Raw genomic sequence first — 20,276 nt, 5'->3', positions numbered from 1 at the left:
AAGCCACCAGGAGCCAGGGCTTTTGTTTTTGACAATAGAGGCATTGCATATGTTTTTGTCAATTACCCCACTACCTGGGGCCTTTTTTTTTCATTTAGGTCTGCTTAAAATATTCTTTTGTGATGATACTAATGTAATTGATTATATATAATTATATGTGCATATAACAATAATATACCAGTAATTACACTCAGGTGTCTGGTCCAGATCACCTCTGCAAGGTGGACAAAGCTGTAGACATGTCTCATTGCAGGCTGCGGAGTTTCAATAGTCATAATGACATTTCTCCCATTAAACAGCCCCAAAACAATACACTCTAATGGAAGGAAGAGGTTCGGGAAATGCTGAGAGGAGTCAGAAATTTTGTTTATAGTTCTGGTATTGTGAAACCATCTTCCCGAGTTCTTGTTTGACGTATAATTGTAAGTTCCTGCGTATAAACCAGACCGCATGCTAGATTTTGACCCCATGATTTAATATTGGCATTTGTCCCATTGCAACCTTCAAAAGCACATTTCACAACGATAATCATGACACAAAGAACTGAACTTAAAGAATGCCATCAGTATTCATGTGTTCCAAGGACAGCATGATCTCTATGTACAGTCGTACTTAAATGGTATAGGTTCTCCACAATGCTGAAAATTCTTTTTTTATTATTATTATTATTATTAATAAACAGGATTTATTTAGCACCAACATAATTCACAGTGCTGTACATTAAATAGGGGTTGTAAATGACAGATACAGACAGTGACACGGGAGCAGGAGAGGACCCTGCCCCGAAGAGCTTACAATCTAGGAGTCTCTTCCCACTCTACATAATGTCATTACATCTGATTGTATTCTTTTGCTTCTTGATTAACACATTGTACTAACTGAATCTGGTGTCTTACTGGTTTTATAGAAAAAATGCTAAGGAACACCATGGCAGTACAAAAACAGTAATGGTGTGCAGAGGACATTAGGCAATTGTGTAGGCTCTTAAGGGATTCTTCATCACAAGAACAGATAGTTATGTACTTATTATATTAAAGCTCAGATAAGTCATGGAGAAGGGATTAATAAGTAATTTATAAGTGTGCAATATGGACTATGGAATTTGTGGCTTGCTTTCTGGGCCAATACACTGATTTCTTTCATTTTTGTGATCATCATTGTCCTTCATTGCTTATTATTTTCCTATTTTTTTTGAAACAGGATACAGACTATTTGTCTAAATGTAGAAGATTAAAGTGGAAAACGAAGATCATAGGGCCAGTTGGGTGAACCCAATGAGTCCTCCCCCCTCTGCAACTGCCCATGCTGGGCTTCAGAGAATGGGGAGCAATAGCTCCACTTTGGCCACAACCAACTCTTTGATTAAAGTCTGCAGAGATCACAAAGGAGGAATCAACTGGATGAGCTTAAGTCCTGATGGGTGTCATCTGTTGACTGCCAGTGAGGATTGCACTGCCCGTCTTTGGAGAACAACTGAAAATCAATGCTGCAGGGTACTGCAAGGTAAGTGGGTGCCCCTGCTTCATCTATTTTCCCTGTGACCTTTCAAATGGGTGCATATTTTACTGAAAACAGAGGTTGATGAGAGAACTTTCTGTCCTTGTTCCTACGGCTGACCTTTTAGGAGTACAGTGAATTCAGTTACCCACTTAGAAATGATTTCCTTTTGATGCATGCTCAGAAATTTTTGTTAAAGAGCACTTTTGATGCCTTTAAATGCTCATTACATGGCTTTAAATTTCCAGACTATCAGATAGTTGTATCTCCTGCAAATACATTGGCAAACTAATTTAAAATATTTTTGCTACAATTTTTAGAACTAACTGATTAGGATAAGATTGGAGATAAAAACATAACCACAGAAAATGCAAGATACAGTCAACTGGACTTATGTTCCTTGAAGACGTTGGTGGTCTAATCCTGTTTTGCAGATATAATCACGCAGAGTATTATAAAAGGACACCGCAATTTTCTCATAAAGCGCTATTGTATATTGAACCTGGCTGGGAGACAGGCAGACGTGTCTCCTGAGATTAATTTACCAAGTTTCTTTTCCAGTTGACAATTCCAGGAGCCGAATGTTACTTTAATCAAGTTTCATTTTATAATTAAAAGCTTGTTCTGTTATTGTGCCAGAACACTATCTTGGCAAGAGTCTTGCACTTTAGCTGACACCAGACCTGGGTTTTATATACAAGCTTGCACTGCATAGTAATTGGATTGACATTTGAATTGTATGAAGACAAAGAAGAATCACAGACTCCAAACTACGTGGCAAGGGTTGGCAAATACCAAGCTGTGATCTGGCAGCATGGTAAGGGAATATGCACATTAAACAACCTGCCATGTCAGTCATTTCTATCAAATAAGCAGAAGTCATATTTCATGACAAATGCCTTTTTAGCACGGATCCAAAGCACAATTCTGGCACCGAACATTTTGTGGTGAAAAGAGAAATTGTTGGAGTGTTGAATAAATATAAATTCTAATGGGCTTAACACTTTTATGACTTAGTACCAGTGTGTGGTTACATGCTTTAGATGTTTGCTTGTTTTATCTGTCACTGGTTTTTCCACACTTGGATGCTGTGGCCAAAGACGTTCATATAAATCTTCCCAAAAAAAATGGATCCGGAACTGTATGCAAACTTTTCTGATACTTTTCTAAACTATGTTACAAGAATTCCCTCTATGCCAGTCTTTCTCAACTAAACAAATCTCCTAAAACTCCTGTTAAAATTAATTGATTAGGAGTTGATAGAAGGCCTACCCCCCTTTATAGAAGGGGTCAGAATGTCATCCTTACAAACAGCTAAAGAAAGCTTTGGTGTCATGCCGCCTTACCCACCAACTAACTTTATACCCAAATATTATCAGAGATAATGACATAGGCGGCCAATCTGCCATAGGTCAAAGAACCCCTAGAAACCTCGGTTTTACAGAAAATGGTTGAGAATGGCAACTGTAGGCTGGGCACCTCAACCACCTAAATCAGGGGTGTCCAACTCTGGCCCACGGACCAAATCATGCCCTCAAAGTCCTTTTTTTTAGCCCCCCAAAGAATTCCGAAAGTGAACTACATCTGGCCTGTCCGCCCGCGTTACCACCTTACATCTTCATTTTCATTACATGCAATGCATAGACATTATTCCTGTACACCCATCATGTGCTTAAGTCTAGGCAATGATCACAACCCTAAAGTGTGTGCATAGGGGTTTGTTTTTGTTAGTTATGGATGAAGTAGTAAAGTTCCTCAATTTTTTCAATAGATTTCAAGGTTGGCCCCCGACTTGGTTTAAGTTTTTTATTTCGGCCCTTTGTGTATTAGAGTTTGACACCCCTGACCTAAATAATAAAAACTTCTCAATCGTCACTAACAATGCGAAATAATAATTTGTCTGCTTCTATTGTTTGGGCAATTTTTTTTCAGTAAGTGATGTCCAACATGTGGTTTCCCATAGCTAGCAAATGGAAATGATCTTTTGATCTCCCAACAGTAAACTGCAAACTGGTAACATAACTAAATTATGAAATATAGTGTATACTATTAGAATACACAGCCTAATAAAACTTGGGTGTAACAGATTATTATAAAGTTTGTGATGATTCTTGCATGTAGGGATTAAAGTGTTTTTCTAGACAAAGCCTTTTTTTCCGGAATAAGTGAGGAAGGTTTAATACCTCTGCCAAGTTTTTTATTCCTAATACTTGTTCTCACACTGGATTGATGCTTCCTCCCTCTCAAAATTCAAACCTATAAAAGACCTCAGACTCAAAGCACTAAAGCCAGAGGTTCATAAGGACGGTCAAGCAACCAACATTTCCAGAAAGGGAGTTCAGCAATTAAAGGTTCTGTGTTGCTTTAGGAATAGGTTTCCTTTAAATCTAAAGCCAAAGCCCATTGGGGAAGTTTCCCTGCACTGTCTGTACTAAGCATCCAAAAGTTGGAGGAAATTTCTCCAAAGTGAATAAAAATCTTATCTTAAAATTCTGGGCTTTAGACACACTTTTATGTGCTGCATAGTCGCCAATATCTGGGATGCTAATACTAAATTGGGCTCACGAATGTATTACATTTTAGTGGAACCTATACTTTTTTTCTTCTTTCATCCACACACATTAGAGGGGCTGTTAATGGAGCACTGTATGGAGACCATAAAATATATCAAGCTGTTCTGACGTCTCTCTTTGTTTTGCTTGCATGTAAATGGCCATAGGACACAGCAGCTACATCACCTTTTGTCATCTGGAAAACGAGGTGGCGTTCACATGCAGTGCAGATCATACCGCCAGAAAGTGGGAGGTAGCCACGGGACAGTGCCTGACCGTGTACACAGGACACACATCCATTGTTAATAGGTGGGTAAGCCTTCTCCTGGACCAGCTGTCATAATGTTTACCAGCTGGGGTAAATGTGTGAAGTCTTCTTTGTTCTTTGTCTGTGTAATTAACCAGAAACAGCAGCAGCCCCCACCAGTGTTTTAAATCATTCATCATCAAATTTTATAGGGGGGTATGCTAAAGTCTAAAATGTGTGGAGGAGAAAATGTCCAACTGGTTTGCATACATATAAACAAAAATGTATTTACAATACTTGGGTAAGTCCACCCAAATCATTTTTTGATATTATGCTGGAGAATTAAAACCCAGTTGAATCACAGAAATAGATAATATACTCAGGTATACTGACATTATACTCAAAATAACTGTTTTCTTAATATATAACAATTGTGCATTGTGTTTAAGGCTTAGTTCACATTAGCGGTTTACCTATGGGCATTTATCTGCCCCCAACTGCTGATGGAGGACCTGGAAATTCACATACAACCACAATATGCGGATACTTGGGCATTCTTAAATATGGAAACTATGAACTATATCTATATAAAACTGCACAGTCCAGTGGGGACCAGAGATTGATCATTGTGCCCAGTGTACTTTGTAATCAAGTTTTCATGGGGACATTTGTGACAGAGGTGCAGCTGTTCTTCATCTCTGCCAACATAGAACCTTGTAAGTGGTCAGGAACAGAGTCATAAATTATAGGGAGATCCGTCTTGTAAATTTCCAAGAATTTAAGGAAGCCAGGAAGTGGTTCAGCTCATCACTTTTTGGTGGAGTCATATGGTAATTTTAATTCTGCATTTATCCTACAAAGTAACATATGTTAGAACAAGAGTGCATTCATATTCATTTACACTTATTAAACTGCTTTTTATTTTAATGCTGTTTATAGTGAACTATAGACTATAAAAGACTGTAAAAAGTGATTGCATTGTTTTTTTATACATACCAACTTTTCCACTTTTGTTCATGTTGTTCTGCCTGTCACAAATGACATCCTATAAACTCTTTGAATTAACTTTCCTGTTGATGTGTGTATGCTCTAGGAGTGGTTGAACATCACAATTTTACTTTAGTTATCACTGCAAGATGTGCCAGTGTACTGTGGATTGTCATGACTGGTTGTGTACAAGAAAAGGTGATAACATTGCAGGCAAACTAAATAAGCGTTGCCACCCTAAAAATAGTATCTGTGAGTACAACTAACAGCAATGAAGGTATCCCCTCCCTCCTCGCGTTTCTTGGCTTCCTCAGGGGTATTTATGAGAAGCTTAGATACTGATACAAGAAACCAATTCAACATATGTATTACTGAATAAATCCAACTGTGGATAAACAAGTATCTGTTTAAGAAATGAATATTGTGAGTGTTGTAGCCACAACTTTTATTCAGTTATACATATGCTGAATTGTTTCTTGTAACAGTCTTACATTCTCATACCCCTGAGGAAGCCAAGAGGCGAAACACGTCAGGATCAGGGACGTTATGTTTTTCATATCACTCCAAAAACTTTAGGCTATTGGCTGTATAGTTTATGGTATTATACCCTATGAAAATAGCATAGGGAGCGACCCATTATATGATGTAAATAAGTGTATCGCTACTACAGACGCTTTTCTTCTTTAACGCTATTGTGTTTGTGTTTGTGATTTTCAGTAAAAATTTGTTTGCCAAACCCCAGTTTTCATGTTTTCTATTGTTCATTATATGTGAATACACCTTTGGGGTATGATTTTACCTAAAGCTGGGTGAATAAAAAAATATATTTGAATTTATTTATAAAATGTTTGAGTTTGGATTCACTTTAAAATAGTTAATTGTATATTTATCTCCCACAGGATTCTAGTCAGCAGGAATTTGCTCTTCAGTGGATCTTATGACCGGACAGCTCGTCTCTGGGATGTAGATTCTGGCAGATCTCTTCAGGAGTTTCAGGGTCATAGAAACTGTGTGTTGGCCTTAGCCCATTTTTCATCCAGTGATATCCTGGAATCATCGGACATGGACATGAAGGAGTTTCTGGTGACGGGAAGCACAGACTGCACAGTGAAAATCTGGGAAGCATTCAGTGCTTGCTGCTTCCAGACCTTACGGGGACATGTTGGAGCCATACTGTGTATTGTGCTGGATGTCCCCAACAAAGAACTTTTTTCTGGAAGCACAGACTACACAATCCGAAGGTGGAACATGGTCACAGGGGACCAGCTGAAAGTGTTCAGAGATCACCAGGGATCTGTTATCTGCCTGGAGGTAAGAACCATCCATTGTCTACCGGGTTTATTACAAATCGTACATTCTGCTATTCTTGTTGCCTAAACTGGCCATACACTTTTTAATACCTTAATAAATCTAACAACAACATCAAATTTAATGAAAATCTACTGTAAACTGGGTACTTTCCATCAATATTTGATCAACATATCGATCCAATATAAATCTGCTCTTTAGATGGCTGGCCTGGGTGAATGTACAGAGGGAAGAGGGCTAAGAGTGAGGGCAAATGTTGGCCGATGGGCTGATCAGCAAGGTTGTTGTTGTTTTTTTCACGTCTAACATTCTTTGTTTATTTTTTTGCATTTAATAAAACTGAGATATCTAGTAGTAGTTGGTCACATTCATCTGGACTTGTTCTTGATATTAATAAGATTATTAGGAACTTTCCAAACTATTTATTATTATTAATATTATTAATATTATTATTATTATTATTAATAATATTAATAGTAATAATAATAAACAGCATTTATATAGTGCCAGCATATTACGCAGTGGTGTGCCATAAATAGGTTATTTCATCAATTCTGAACGATAAAGCAGCTTGGAAAGCTGCAAATGGTCTTCAACATTACAAGATGTTCAGTTGTATGTGATCAACTACTACTAGATATAAAATGACCTTGATAAATGAGAACCTTGGCAGACAATACAGCAGTGAGTGATACCTAACAAGGAATGTCAGATGTGAGCTGCTATCTGAAAATCTGATTGACATTGAATGGTGGGCAGGGGTAACACAGGGAAATGGTCAATATCAAGCTGGCATCAATATTTTATCTGGTCATGCACAGTCATCACTGCCCCTCACCATCACTGTGTGAATAAAGATAGCACAGTTGCCCTGAGGGAAAAACATTTGAACTGAGGTTGATAGAATGTCGTAGCATTCTTTGTAATTGTAATTTATATAGTCAGCCTGGGAAATTATTTGATGTAGTCTTATTTATAGTTACATAGTAAGTCAGGTTAAAAAAGTCATAAGTCCATCAAGTTCAACCACAAGGGAAATAAACATATCCCAGATATCAAACCCTATGGACATAGTTGGTCAAGAGGAAGACATTGTCCGCCAGCCTGGACAGGTAATCCAGAAGCTCTGGTATTTGCCAGAATTACTGTCCTAATTTTCTCATTTTACAGCAACTACTTTGAATATATCTATATATTAAAGCGTAAAGAAAACCAGTTAATACTCACTGGCTCCTGTACCATTGCAGTTGTCGCCATCTCTTTCCTTCTCTTCTTCATTTCTACAGCAATCTTGATTGATTGAGTCCCAGCATCCACATGGGAAGGCCAGGATGGTCTGGGTATCCCAGGAAACAAACACTATTCTTTGCATGCATAGCCCAGCAAATTTGACAATAGAAGTGAGCGATCGGGCAGGTAAGAATGCTTACTGCAGAATGGATATGACCTGTCCCTTTCTGCAATAAACCCCTGCCTGATCGCCATATTTTTAGGTGGAATATCTTTATAACAAATCACATAGTTTTAAATGACTTCCCTAATCATTAAACTCTAACTCATCTAGAAACATTTCAATGAATATATTTTAGGTGGACATGACTTAATAATCCTAATTCCTTAAAACATGATTTTTACATTGACTAACAACTGATCTCCAAAAGAAAGAAACGTCTAAGAAGAGTAGGTTTCCTTCTTGTATGTGAGAGGTCAGGCAGAGTATTTAGAATTTTTCGGTGTACATTGACCTTCTCCTCTTGTATCTTGTGGAGGTCATTGTACTCAAGGAGATCCTATTTTTAATGTTAAGTGCCATAAAAGAACATTATTTGTATTTTGCTTTTGTTTAACCTATTGTATGCCACTGATGGTTGAATAACAGGGAAATTACATGGGTTTAGGTTCATTTTGTTTTAGTTTTGTTATTAATGTTTACACAGATTTAAACTGTTGCTATAGGTCTGTTTTTACATCTCTATATAAATAGATAGACTTTGTTTTACAATTAAACATTTAATAGATGACAAAGAATTCCCAGAGCACTAAAGACACATCTTGCTTTAAAGGCTCCATTTGGCTGCTTTAATCCTCCTACGTCCGATATAGATATGGATAACTTGCCTAAAGTTGTGTTTGAGAAGGTGGTCTGTAGCCTAGTGGCTATGTGCAATGATTTCCCAATTTTATAAAACCCAGTATTTGTTAAGTGATCAGTGTTTGCTATTTATTAGGACAGTGTGGCTGTGTATCGGTAAGTGATAATCTGAATATTATTATGTGTCAGCCAAACCTGTTCATTGGCTTTGAGAGTCTGAAATCTGACATATTATAATAATGGTCATTAGAAGTTTTAAAATCAAAATAAAATGGCAACAGCCTATAACTGTTTTTGATATTTTTTGTTATTTTTTTGTTATTTTTTCTACCCTCCCCTGTGTAAGTGTGGTTAAAATCAGCAAAATACCTGCAGGGAGGCAAGGAATGTTAAGATTTACTATAATTCGAGAAATACAAAACAGTCTTCCCTTTCTCTTGTCTTCCTTTCTCTGGTAAAAAGAAAAATTCAAACAGTATCTAAAAACATATTCTAGCTTTACGTTTTAATAAAATCATAATATACATGGGGAGCTGGGCTTCTACATAATGTCATCATTTAGGTGTACATGGGGCGCTATGACATCTAAATATATCTTTATTTGTAATAAAGAAAAATTTTGTAAATAATTGCACTTTGTTGCACAATTGTGTTACCTTTATATAACGAATATATATAATATTGTTGTATTCAGAAATAGTAACATAATAGTAACTAATCTTGGTATATACCTCCATTTGATTTATTGCACTGTGCTTGTCCTATGTATAAGAATTCTTGCAGCAGGCCACATGTTAGGCACGTACAAATCCACAACATGTCACAACTTGCACTGAATTGCCTCCTACCGGGTTACAGGAGCGGAAAACAATTCTCTAGATGTTTGTGCCAGTGGGCTTCTCTGCTGATCAAATACTTTCATAACTTTATATTTAAAGGCCAAGTCCTCCAACAATAAATATCCTGTAGATGCTGTTTGGATTATTCATTCACTGGTATTTGATGAATTATATTGCCGAAGATTGTGGCTCTGCCAAACATGGCAGAAATAATTATTGGCACACCCTTTGTCCCTAAAGTAGTACTTGTTGGTGACCATTCATTTAAGGAATATGGTTTCTAAAAGGCACAGCTTCAAGTGTATATAAAGACATTTTTAGCATTGCATAGAATGTTAAACTCTCTTTTGGTATTTTATTGCTATCTGTGTCCCAGCTGTAAAAATTCAGCTCTTCCACAGCTACCCGCTGTCAAGACAGAAAAAGAGAGGAAATCCAACATTTTTAGAGCAAGAGATTAGGAAATGATTTAAAGGAAGGGCTTTAAAGCCATCTGTGGAGTCTAGGCATGCCACACATGGTCAAAAAAGTTCAGCCAAGTACATACGGCACATGTAGTACCCTACTGTCACTGTCAACGCCAGGCGTTGTGTAAATACAATAGCAATTATAGCAGCTGAAATCACAAAATGAACCTTCTTACACAGTGCTTTGAGAGAGGTACAAACATTGTTAATTTTATATGATAAAGCAGTAAAGCAGATAGCTAATAGATAAAGCAGCAATAAACCTGTTTATAAGGTAAGTGAGCTTTTGCCACAACCACATTCAGGTCAATAATTTCACACACACCTACATCTCCTTCTTGCACTCCAGCAATGTCCCGGATCCGGTTACTGGTGCATCCTCTTTGCTCTTCCAAATCCACCACAATCCTATTTGGCCATTGAGCAGCGGCTGTTGATGTCGCTGTATCCCAACCTCTGGCATTTGCTTAGAATAGAGCTGGGCTCCTCACTACATGACCTCAACCTCCTGGTGACTTTTTCCTAAAATGAGTTGCTTCTGCTTTAATGCAATCTAACACGTAAAAACCTTTTTTTAAATAAAATTTCTTCCTATATAAATCCTGCTGAATGCATTGAGTGTTGCCCCTGGACTCTCCTCTGTACATCTCCAATTCTGTCTGGTGGACAGTGCCAGGAGCATGAAGCCGTCAGACAAAAGGAGACTGTCCTGGCAAATGTGAGACTGTTGGCAACACCAACGGCACACTGCCGAAATTACAGAATATTCAAAAAGACATTGGAAAGAATTGAAGTTTCCTGTTATGTAATGAATACCCATGGAGATTCAGACGTTACACAGCAAAGACCGTCATCCTAAACCTATTTTGGTTGTGCAATCCACCAGCACAATGCCAACACATTTCAATGCCCGCAGATTTCACCACAACTGTAATATTCCATTCTTATAAATTAGAAGCAACATCATTAACGTCAGTAAATTAAAGGCAATACGTCAACTGGTGAAAATGTGATGCAAAATGGCCCAAAACATGTTATTCTGAAAGGAAAATGGAAATTGGAAACCACCACTGTGACTTGTTTTTAAAGGTGTAAGATCCAAAGCTTTATTTTGGATTCAATCCCTAGTAGGTCATTTACTTAATAAGTAACTAGGCAAGCATGCAGTATAGGCATTCAGACTTTCAGATTTCAATGGCTACATGCTTGTTGGAGATCAGTGATGACGTCTAACTCTAGAAAAAGGATGATAACCTCAGAGGCTGCACCTTTATTAGCAAAGATGGCTAACTTATTTCTGTGTTCACAGATACATTTTAAGGTCACGTGTTAGGTGAGAATGGCTCACAGATGAAGAACCTTAAGCTATTTACAGATGTTCGATGGACGTCATATGGTTGTCTCTAGAAACAATCTTTCGCCATCGCTTCCAAAGAAACATGAACAAATGAGTGCTGTTCACACAGTGCCATTGTATTTTTGGAGAGAGGATAGTGGAGGACAAGCGAGCAGCACCCTGCTGAGCTCTTCTCTATTAAAATCCACAGCTGTTGTCCCTGATCAGTCATTTATCAAGCCGTCATGGTGGATTGATGAATGACGTTGGGGACTGCTGTACACGTCAGATTTTTGCATGAGGCGTACATGACTGCTTACAGCTTGTCCCCTACTGGATACACATGGTGGATTTGAGTTTTTAAAGCCCTGAAATAATGAAAATATATACACACTATCCTAAAAAGTCCCTTTAAATGTTTGAAACATTGCTGCATAGATGTTGGGAGGTATGAATGACTTCTAGTGGTTCTCATTTGTTTGTGTCAGCACCCACGTATATTTGGCTTCAGATGAATTTTCAGCCATTTCATACACATTTTGGAGATCTGAGTTGATGTGAAGGGAAAATCAAGCCCAGTATGTTTGTTTTTTCTTCTTATTGAAATAAATGAATCTGCTGACAGACGGGAAGAATGTTCTGCTGTCAATACAGAATACGATATGTTCAAGGGAAAATGGGAAAATAAAGGTGCCGACTGCTTTTCTTAAATTATGCGAGAAACAATTCTGTGCGGCAAGCTGATACTGGATGTGACGTCCCACATACAAAGGTTATTTTGTGTGTTGCGTTCAATTGTGATCGGAAAAATGTGAGTCATTCCTGCCAAAACAGATATTTTCATCGCTGACCTGAAGTTTCCTCTGGCATCTTTTATGACTCAGGGAATTCAGAAGCACATTGCAGTTCTGGCTCTGACTCACCCATCATGGAGATTATGACCTACCTCAGTAGGAGGAACATCATTCTTCCTGGTACTTTCTCAATATTAATAAATAAATAATAACCCCCCTTATAAGAGTTAGGTTAGGGAAAGGTGGATGGACCAGTAGAAGCAATGATCGGCTTCCACATAGGTACAGTAAATGTATGCAGTGAGGGTTCTGGAACTCCCAGAACTGCAGAAAACATGGAACACCAATGAATGGTCAACTGGGACCACAAAGCACATTGGAAGTATGCTCAACAAACTGCCTATTGTAATCTAAGAAGCTCTACATGACGATGCATGTTACAGCAGAACATTGGTGTTATTCAGTGCCAATAATTCTGTTTTTTTTCACTTTGGAGAGCTTTTCTCTTTCATTTTGAATAGCAGTCCAACACACAATCTTGTATTCATTTTTGTGCATTTAGCAGCCCATTTTGATGAATAGTCTACAGTGTTCAACCCAGAATATTTTTTTGTTGGGTGGGGAGAAATTGTAGGCAGGTGGCAGCCCCTGTATTGTGACCCAACTCTTCATAAACCACCCAAAAACAGCTGGGTGGTTACTGAAAAGTGCCGGGTGGTGCGCCCAGCTAGAAGGGGCTGGGGAGAACACTGGTCTATCTACTGTGCATGTCTATGTCACTCCTGGGGAGATTCACCCATTCAGTTGGTCACAGTGACCACTATCACTGAAATGGAGCTGTTGAATAATTGCAATGTTTTAGTTGCCAACAAGAATAGGAAAGTCTTCCAATGTGAACACTTGTTCTAGTGACACCTCCATAAGGGAGGATTTCTTTTTCCACCCTGTTGTGGCTCTTGGAAGGTAAGAGAAGGGAAATCTTTCAATAGAGACACAGACAGCACCAAAAAAAACCTGACTTTTTTTGTTTTTGTTTTTGGATATACCTTAATAAAGCAAGTGATTTGTACAGTAATTAAAGCAAAGCATCTAATATGGCTTAACGTTCCACCAATCTGCAAAGCTGAAATTCAGTTGCTATCAGTAACTGCGCCCTTTATTTTTGTACCATTTCATGCTTATTAAATCAGTCTGTATGACTTGTTCCTTGGAGATCTAGAGCCAGATTAAACAGGATTGTGATTACAAGCTTGTCTCTGCTATGTTCAAGGATTTCATTTCAGTAGTGGTCAACAAGACCAGTAGTGGAAATAAACATTGGGATGAAAACTGAGGCACTCTCTTGCCTGTGCTATGGTAATGGTTAGTTGTGATTACCATGTGTATACTTTTAGGTAGAGCTCAAAATGAATGTAACATACTTTCTGCGAACAAAGCAGATGTTTGCGGTGTAGCACTGAACACTGCGTTCTATTCAATGCTGGCATCACCATATTTTGAAGCATTAAAAATTTATAACATGCCCTTCTTATGTTTTCTCCTGGGTAACTACTCACAATCTCCACTAAGGATTGTTTTAAGTATTTTTCCTAGTCTTATATTATGAAACCAACATTTGAATAAATAGAGAATATTTGGTTATTTGTGCTTGTCCTTGTTAAAAGTTTAAATCAATCGGGTGAGGGTGGGCAAGGTGGCAAGAGAGCCAACCTTCATGAGAACCTGTTAGTATTACTCGGCACTTGTTTACAGCATGTAAATCCTTAAGTTTAATTTATTTAATATTGTCAAGCTCAATATTTTGGCTTTCTTTTTCCTTCCTACTCCCATCCTTTCCTTTTCCCTACAATTCCCTACAGCACTCTGTGACAGCTTGTCCTTATTGTGCTTGTTTCATAGTTGGATAAATGGGTTTCATGGATTCAGGAGCTGGAAGAACAACTTTTTTTGAGTAATTGGCTTCAGATATGGCTTTGGAAAATATCAATAGAATCCATAGATTCCTAGTGAATTCCTCTTTTTCCTAGGGAAAAAAAGTTTCCAAGCATATTAATCGGCAGAAAAAACAAAGAGGGCAGCTTCTGTACCTGAAAAAAGTTAGTTTGCCATATAATGGATAGGAACCAATGCCCCTGCCTGGGAGACAAATCAAACCTACCTTAAAGATCCTCAGTTCCCTCGGGAAGTATTATTAGTAAGAGTATCTTTCAAATTATCTGTGCAGTATATATGTCAAAATGTAGCCTATTTTAGAACCCCCCAGCACCACTTTATTTTAAATTATTTTTGTGGTAAGTAGGAGAGCTCTTCGGAGTATTGTCCTGGGAGCCCAAGGGGGCTTGATGATGGTATCTTTGACACCCTAAACTCATAGGAATGGGTTGAATAGCATTGTGAGTTTAAAGTTTCCAGTAAAAATTCTAATACTATAATTGTATTTGACAGCGGTCAACTAATGTAGATTTCAACATGGCAGACGAATCATCTTTGCATACATAGACGTCAGATACATTTTAGTTTGATGTTAATTTTGTTTTACAATAAGGAGCAGGGGCCAGAGAAATCAGCAAGGAGTGGAGTGCCTCTCACGTCACCTGTAGGTCCTGGCAGTTAAGTCTATGAAATTCTATCTTCAGATGATGTTAAACAATAGAAAAAGAAAAACAACCATCTGGCTGATCCCTGTGCAGCTCTGGAAATCCTGACTGTCGTCTTGGTGTTGGTCTCCTATAATCATTTGCACTTTAGCTGAGCTGGTTTTGGATAGAGCGGAGATTTCTTTTGGAGAGGAAGGGAAACAGATGATGTATGGGACAGCATGCTACATGAGATAATATTGACAGATACATGGACAGACTGTTTACATGGGCTGCCCTGAACTGGCCTTTATCTCACCGTAGTTAGCTTCAAGAGGGAATAAGAAGACTGTAAAATGTTGTTCTTGGTCTGTAATTTCTATTGATGTCATCCACATTCTCAATATTCCAGGCTTCTCCATTATGCTGCATGAGCTCCTGCTGGAGGGCAATGGGAGGACATTCAGGCTGATTTGTAATCAAAGGAAAGGAAAATGGGGGGTGTTGCCCAAACCAACTGGATTCTTCCTTTTTATAAAAGAATAAAATGCTTTGTAGGATAGGTTTGCCATTTACCTTCCTTTCCCGTGGTCTTTGTATGTTAGTGTATTGTCACTAATATGAAATGTGACACTTAAGATCAGTGTATCTCCACCTTTGTAGCATGCGAGAATCCCTTGAACTAATGTTTAAGACTTCAGGGAACCCCCACTATATTTAACACATTGTACACTGGTGTGTCGGTCAGTAGGAAAAATGTCTCTTACATCGCTGACTAGTGGGAAGAATGTCACCCTTACAGATACACAAAAAGATCATTGGTGCCAACTATACTGACTTGAGAATCATAAAATGCTCATTGCTGAAGGAATCCCTAGCAATCTCTGGATGAACTCTGTTGGAGAAACACTGGTTTAGATGAATTTTGACAGTTTTGATTTGTAGGGTACAAAGAGAGATAACACAAAGACTTGCAAGTAAAATGAACTGTATATTATTTAATGATATCATTGAATTGTAGACATAATTTGAGACAGATAGATGTAACAGTGCAATAGCAAAATATAAAATAATTGAAACTTATCGGCAAATATCAGTTGCAATCCAAGGAGCCTCACCCGTTGTTTCTAATGACAACTGACTGAAAGATGAATGAACGAGCGCTGTACATATAGCACCATTCTGTCTTATGGAGGGGGAGGGGGGAGAACGAGAGAGCGGCACCCTGCTGCACGTCCTCCGCCAGGACAGATCCATGAACCATGTCGGACGGCCGCTTTACACCTCCGATTCTTGATTGAGACGAGCCCTGCAGCTCATATCGGCCAAGAATCATCTGACATGTATACATAGCCTTACAAATGCTATTTTTTTCACCTGAGATAATTGTGCAAAGGAAAATTTGCATGTACAAGATTATAGAACTGCCACATCACACATCAATTTATCATTTTTTGTATTTTTAAAGGAAAGTAATGTATGTACCTGAATTTGATTTGCAGTTCCTGTACAGTAGAGTTGGAGCTTGAGAGAAAGAAGCAGTAGTGTGTGCCAATCAGTTTAGTGGGAAGTGGCTCATAGCTGTGCTGCTTCCCCATTACTGGCATGTGACAGCTTAGGATGGGTCCAGGACAACCTGAGCTCAGAGAAAGTGTTTTAAATTATGATGGCCATCAGGCTTAGGACATCTAATGGCTAAGTATTGGAGAAAAAAAAAATTAACTTTGAATAGGCTAATCATCTTTATCTTTTTTTTTGTATGGAGTCTTGCTTTAAATCACATGAATAATTCCTTGTCTTCTATATAATTTTCAGTATTACAAAGCTTACCTTTACACATCTGCTGAAATAAAGCTTTTGTATCTGCCTGTCATGTGTGCATAGTCTCATCCTGCTAGGTTTTCTGTTTTACAGATGGTGGGACAACACTTGTATTCTGGGAGCGTGGACCGGACAGCGAAATGCTGGTTGCCTGATACTGCTGAATGTGTCCGGACCTATAAGTCTCATAAACACAGCGTTAGCACTTTGAAATATTATTCTGGAATATGTAAGTCACGGATGCTTGTGAAGTTAGAACTGCTGAATTGTATCTCACCATAACACTTCTTTTATATACACATATAAAGCAATCATTTCTTGCTCTGTTACTGCATATTTTGGGTAACCCACTGCTAATGTCACATTCTTTGTAATATAAAAGTGAAAAAAGAACAAAGATACAGCGGGACAGTTAGTCAGTCAAGTTATCCCACCAATATTACATTGGGAACAGGCATGAGAGGGGGCCCCAGCAGCTGGCACCTTGCCGATTCTCTGAGAACCAGCACCTGTGTGATGGCAGGTGGTACTAAACCATTCACTGTGGCCCCATAGATTTGCTACAGACAGCCACGGGTGAGACACTAGTGTAGTGTCTGAACCACAGGCACAGTTCACAGGCATGGGGAAGCGGAAACACTCCACATCTTCACCACCTCTCTGAGATTATAAACTGTTGTGTTTACTGCTCCTTAGCACCTACTGGCAACTGCTAGGTGTTTAGGAGCAGTAACTGTTAGGCATTTGCACATTGCTTTTCTTTTTTTTTCTTTTTCATTATTTAATGGAATGATGCCATTTTTGTAAACAGTTGGAACAATGAAGTGCTCTTGTGGTGTCAGCATTACCCCAAGCAAATGCCTGAAAAAAAGTGCACAAATAAACCCATTGGTTTCAGTGCTTTTTTTTAGTTGATGGCTAAATGTGGTTAACTACAGTGGTACTTCTTAAAGAGAAAACTAATGTGAAGGCTTAAGGTTGTGCATAGACTAGTTATAATGCTTTGGGAAGCCATGCTGAGTGCAGAGCTGTGATATATTCTCCGCTGTTTATATCTGAGTGACACCAGGTTGCTATGTCACTATGTGCATGAATGACCAAGCTACATGGCAATTAATCAATATGATAAAGACATCTCTTGCACAAAGGCCAGTCAGCTGCTTTTGCTTTGGCAACCAATTTAGAATTGTGATAGAAAATAAAATATAAGAAATATATATGAGTGGATACTCAATTTCTTTTTTCTCAAAAGGTTACACAACAAAGTGCTTGATATGTAGGACATTTTCTGTAAACCCAATCACTAAATTCACACATTCACACAATCCCCCTACATAAACCCAATCAATAAACTCTCATATAGGGGCTTTTAAAGAAGACTGCAAGTGACCTTTAACATATTATGCAGGCACAGTCTTCTGTAGCCACCATTCACCTTCACCAGTGTAATCCATGACCTTTGCTTTATTCTCTTTCCAGTATTTACAGGAAGTGGCGATACTTGTGCAAGGGCATTTAATACCAAGTCCGGAGCCTTACAACAAGTCTTCCCAGGACACACATTCATCATAAACTGCATTCAGGTGTGTTACAACCCCTTTGTATGTCCAGAATACATGCTTTGCCTTTTGATGCCCCGTGGTGATACATTTTACCTCACTCAATGTCAAATCAAAGTCGGGCTCGAACTTCCATCTCGTACTTCGGACACATATGGAACGTTCTTGATGACTTTTTGTGTTTAGTACCTGAAGAAACATTCACTGATTAATGTCCTGTGATTTTTGTTTGTAGATACATGACAATGTGTTATATACGGCTTCTCATGATGGAACTCTCAGAGTTTGGGATATTAAGGAAATCTGCTCACAGACCAAGCAACAGAAGAGGACATCAGTGCGGAGTAAACTCTCTCAGAAGGGAAGCTTGCCTCATCTCTTCCATAATAAAGTGGGTTGTTCACCAGACGATAATAATGACTGTGAACCAGTTGAACTTGTATGAAGTCTGGACCTTTGTGTTTTTTTTCAAGCAATGCTGGAAATGTCTGGTGGAACTACTGCAATGACTGCCCACACGACTGCTAAGGTACCCAGGGACAAAAGTGGTCCTAATGTATTGGTGTAAGCCTTTACTTTTCTAAGGGGGCTTTATGGTTCTGTAGAGGTACCAGAATTAATGCCAAGTGGATCTGAACTCAAAGGTTAGGTCTGCTTTTGTCAAGCTGGTGGTTAATATAAACTAAAAAGGTAAAATTGAGCTGATATAGTATGTACCTATTAGAAGCAGCATCATTCTGGGTGAATAGACTAAACCTGGTAAGTGTGACCCATCCCTGCAGCATTCAACCCCAGCACCATACTGCTCATGCAGAGCTAAAGAACTATAGGACAAATTTAGAACAAATTTATTACAGCTGACAGTTGAAGGAAATTTGTATTAAAGGGAATAGGGAAGCTGCCATTCCTAGGCCATCCTTCAAAAAAATGATTTGTCTGGTCCAATTGATTTTATTACACCATGATTTCCTAGCCTGATTCAAATATGTGTATTTTTCTGCATGAAAAATTGAATGGGCAAGACAGTCAAGGAATTATAATTCAGAATATGTCAGCACTGGTATGTTCTTATTCCCTTAGCACAGGTAGCCTTAAGGGTTCTTCTAGGTCCAATATCCCTGCCTATTATTATTGGTGCCAGGCTAGTTGAATAAAGTAGACTTGTCTTAGAGTTTAGATCTACTAATTGTATGTGCATACTGCTGATCTGGGCTTACTTTCTAATAGGTGAGCCCGCACTTGTATTAAGTAAGGAAAACGTGCTGTGATATGGAGACTAGTATTGCCGATCTCTTTCTGAAAAGTCAATGCATTTATTATGCAGCCGCTGAAATAAAAATTCCTAGACATCCATACACACTCTAAGCCTGAGACTTGTATCTTACAGAGACTTTATCTTTTTAAAAAAAGATAAACGGGCAGCCCTTGCATTTGTCAGGTTCCTAGAGGGCACCTTGTACTGGGGCATAGACAGGTAGAACCACAGAAGCAGTACAGCAAGATCTCTAATTTTAAAAAAGTAGGACAGCATTTCATGGGGCACACATCAGTTCCTACATTACATGATATCTGCACTACATAAAAGCTATTTGTCCCAGAGTTCTCTGTGGATGTGTACATATGGCTCTCGGCCATGGTTCCTGACACTGATCCCTCCTATCTTTGTAGGAGTGTTCCCATTATTTATGTTGCACTCTTCACAGTATAAAATACATTTAAAAACCAAACAATAAACCCATATGTATGTAATGACTTGCAGACCTGAACAAGTCTTAGACCAACCTGTTACAAGATATCATTTTTTTTAATTTAAAATGCTGAAAAGATGAACATCGGCATCCATTTTTAGTTTTGGATAGAGTGGAAATAGTCAGAAAATTTGGTGGACTTTTTCTTTGCTGGGGGAATTCACTTTCTATTGAAAGTGATAGGAAATCCTCTCTTTACACAACTATTACATTGGAAATATTGCATTTCTGATTGCTTTCTGTCCTAGGGACATTGATCATCAGGACAAATATTCAGCAGAGCTTTGGATGATGATACTGAGGAGTCTTAATTGTAAATGTTTTTACACAGTAATACACAGGGTTTTCTATTTGATTAAATTACAAAAATATATGAATCATGGTTGAAACTTGAGTGAAACCACTCACAAATAGAACTTACCATGATCTCCTGGTAAACCAAGAGGCTGCACA

General features: G+C 38.4%; 1 protein-coding gene across 1 annotated transcript; it reads left to right on the top strand.

Annotated features, from left to right (window-relative positions):
* Positions 1 to 1,198: 1,198 nt before the first annotated feature.
* On the top strand, positions 1,199 to 20,269 carry LOC140344791 (uncharacterized). The gene is made up of 6 exons (XM_072432002.1): positions 1,199 to 1,503; positions 4,217 to 4,358; positions 6,183 to 6,594; positions 16,610 to 16,745; positions 17,996 to 18,099; positions 18,311 to 20,269. Exons 1-6 carry the CDS (start codon positions 1,275 to 1,277, stop codon positions 18,518 to 18,520), a joined length of 1,233 nt encoding a protein of 410 aa, XP_072288103.1. The 5' UTR covers positions 1,199 to 1,274; the 3' UTR covers positions 18,521 to 20,269.
* Positions 20,270 to 20,276: the final 7 nt, after the last annotated feature.

This window comes from Pyxicephalus adspersus, unplaced genomic scaffold, assembly GCF_032062135.1.
Source record: "Pyxicephalus adspersus unplaced genomic scaffold, UCB_Pads_2.0 Sca16, whole genome shotgun sequence".
Classification (NCBI taxonomy): domain Eukaryota; kingdom Metazoa; phylum Chordata; class Amphibia; order Anura; family Pyxicephalidae; genus Pyxicephalus; species Pyxicephalus adspersus.
Note: the sequence above shows the minus strand (reverse complement) of the source record. Positions and strands in the feature narration are given on the sequence as shown.

What these genes read in the sequence shown, in the direction of transcription:
- LOC140344791 (XM_072432002.1), top strand. Translation starts at nt 1,275, where the DNA reads ATGAGTCCTCCCCCCTCTGCAACTGCCCATGCTGGGCTTCAGAGAATG. An exon ending in CACACATCCATTGTTAATAG is followed by an intron (nt 4,359 to 6,182) that starts GTGGGTAAGCCT and finishes TATCTCCCACAG; the next exon opens with GATTCTAGTCAGCAGGAATT. An exon ending in TCATCATAAACTGCATTCAG is followed by an intron (nt 18,100 to 18,310) that starts GTGTGTTACAAC and finishes TTTTGTTTGTAG; the next exon opens with ATACATGACAATGTGTTATA.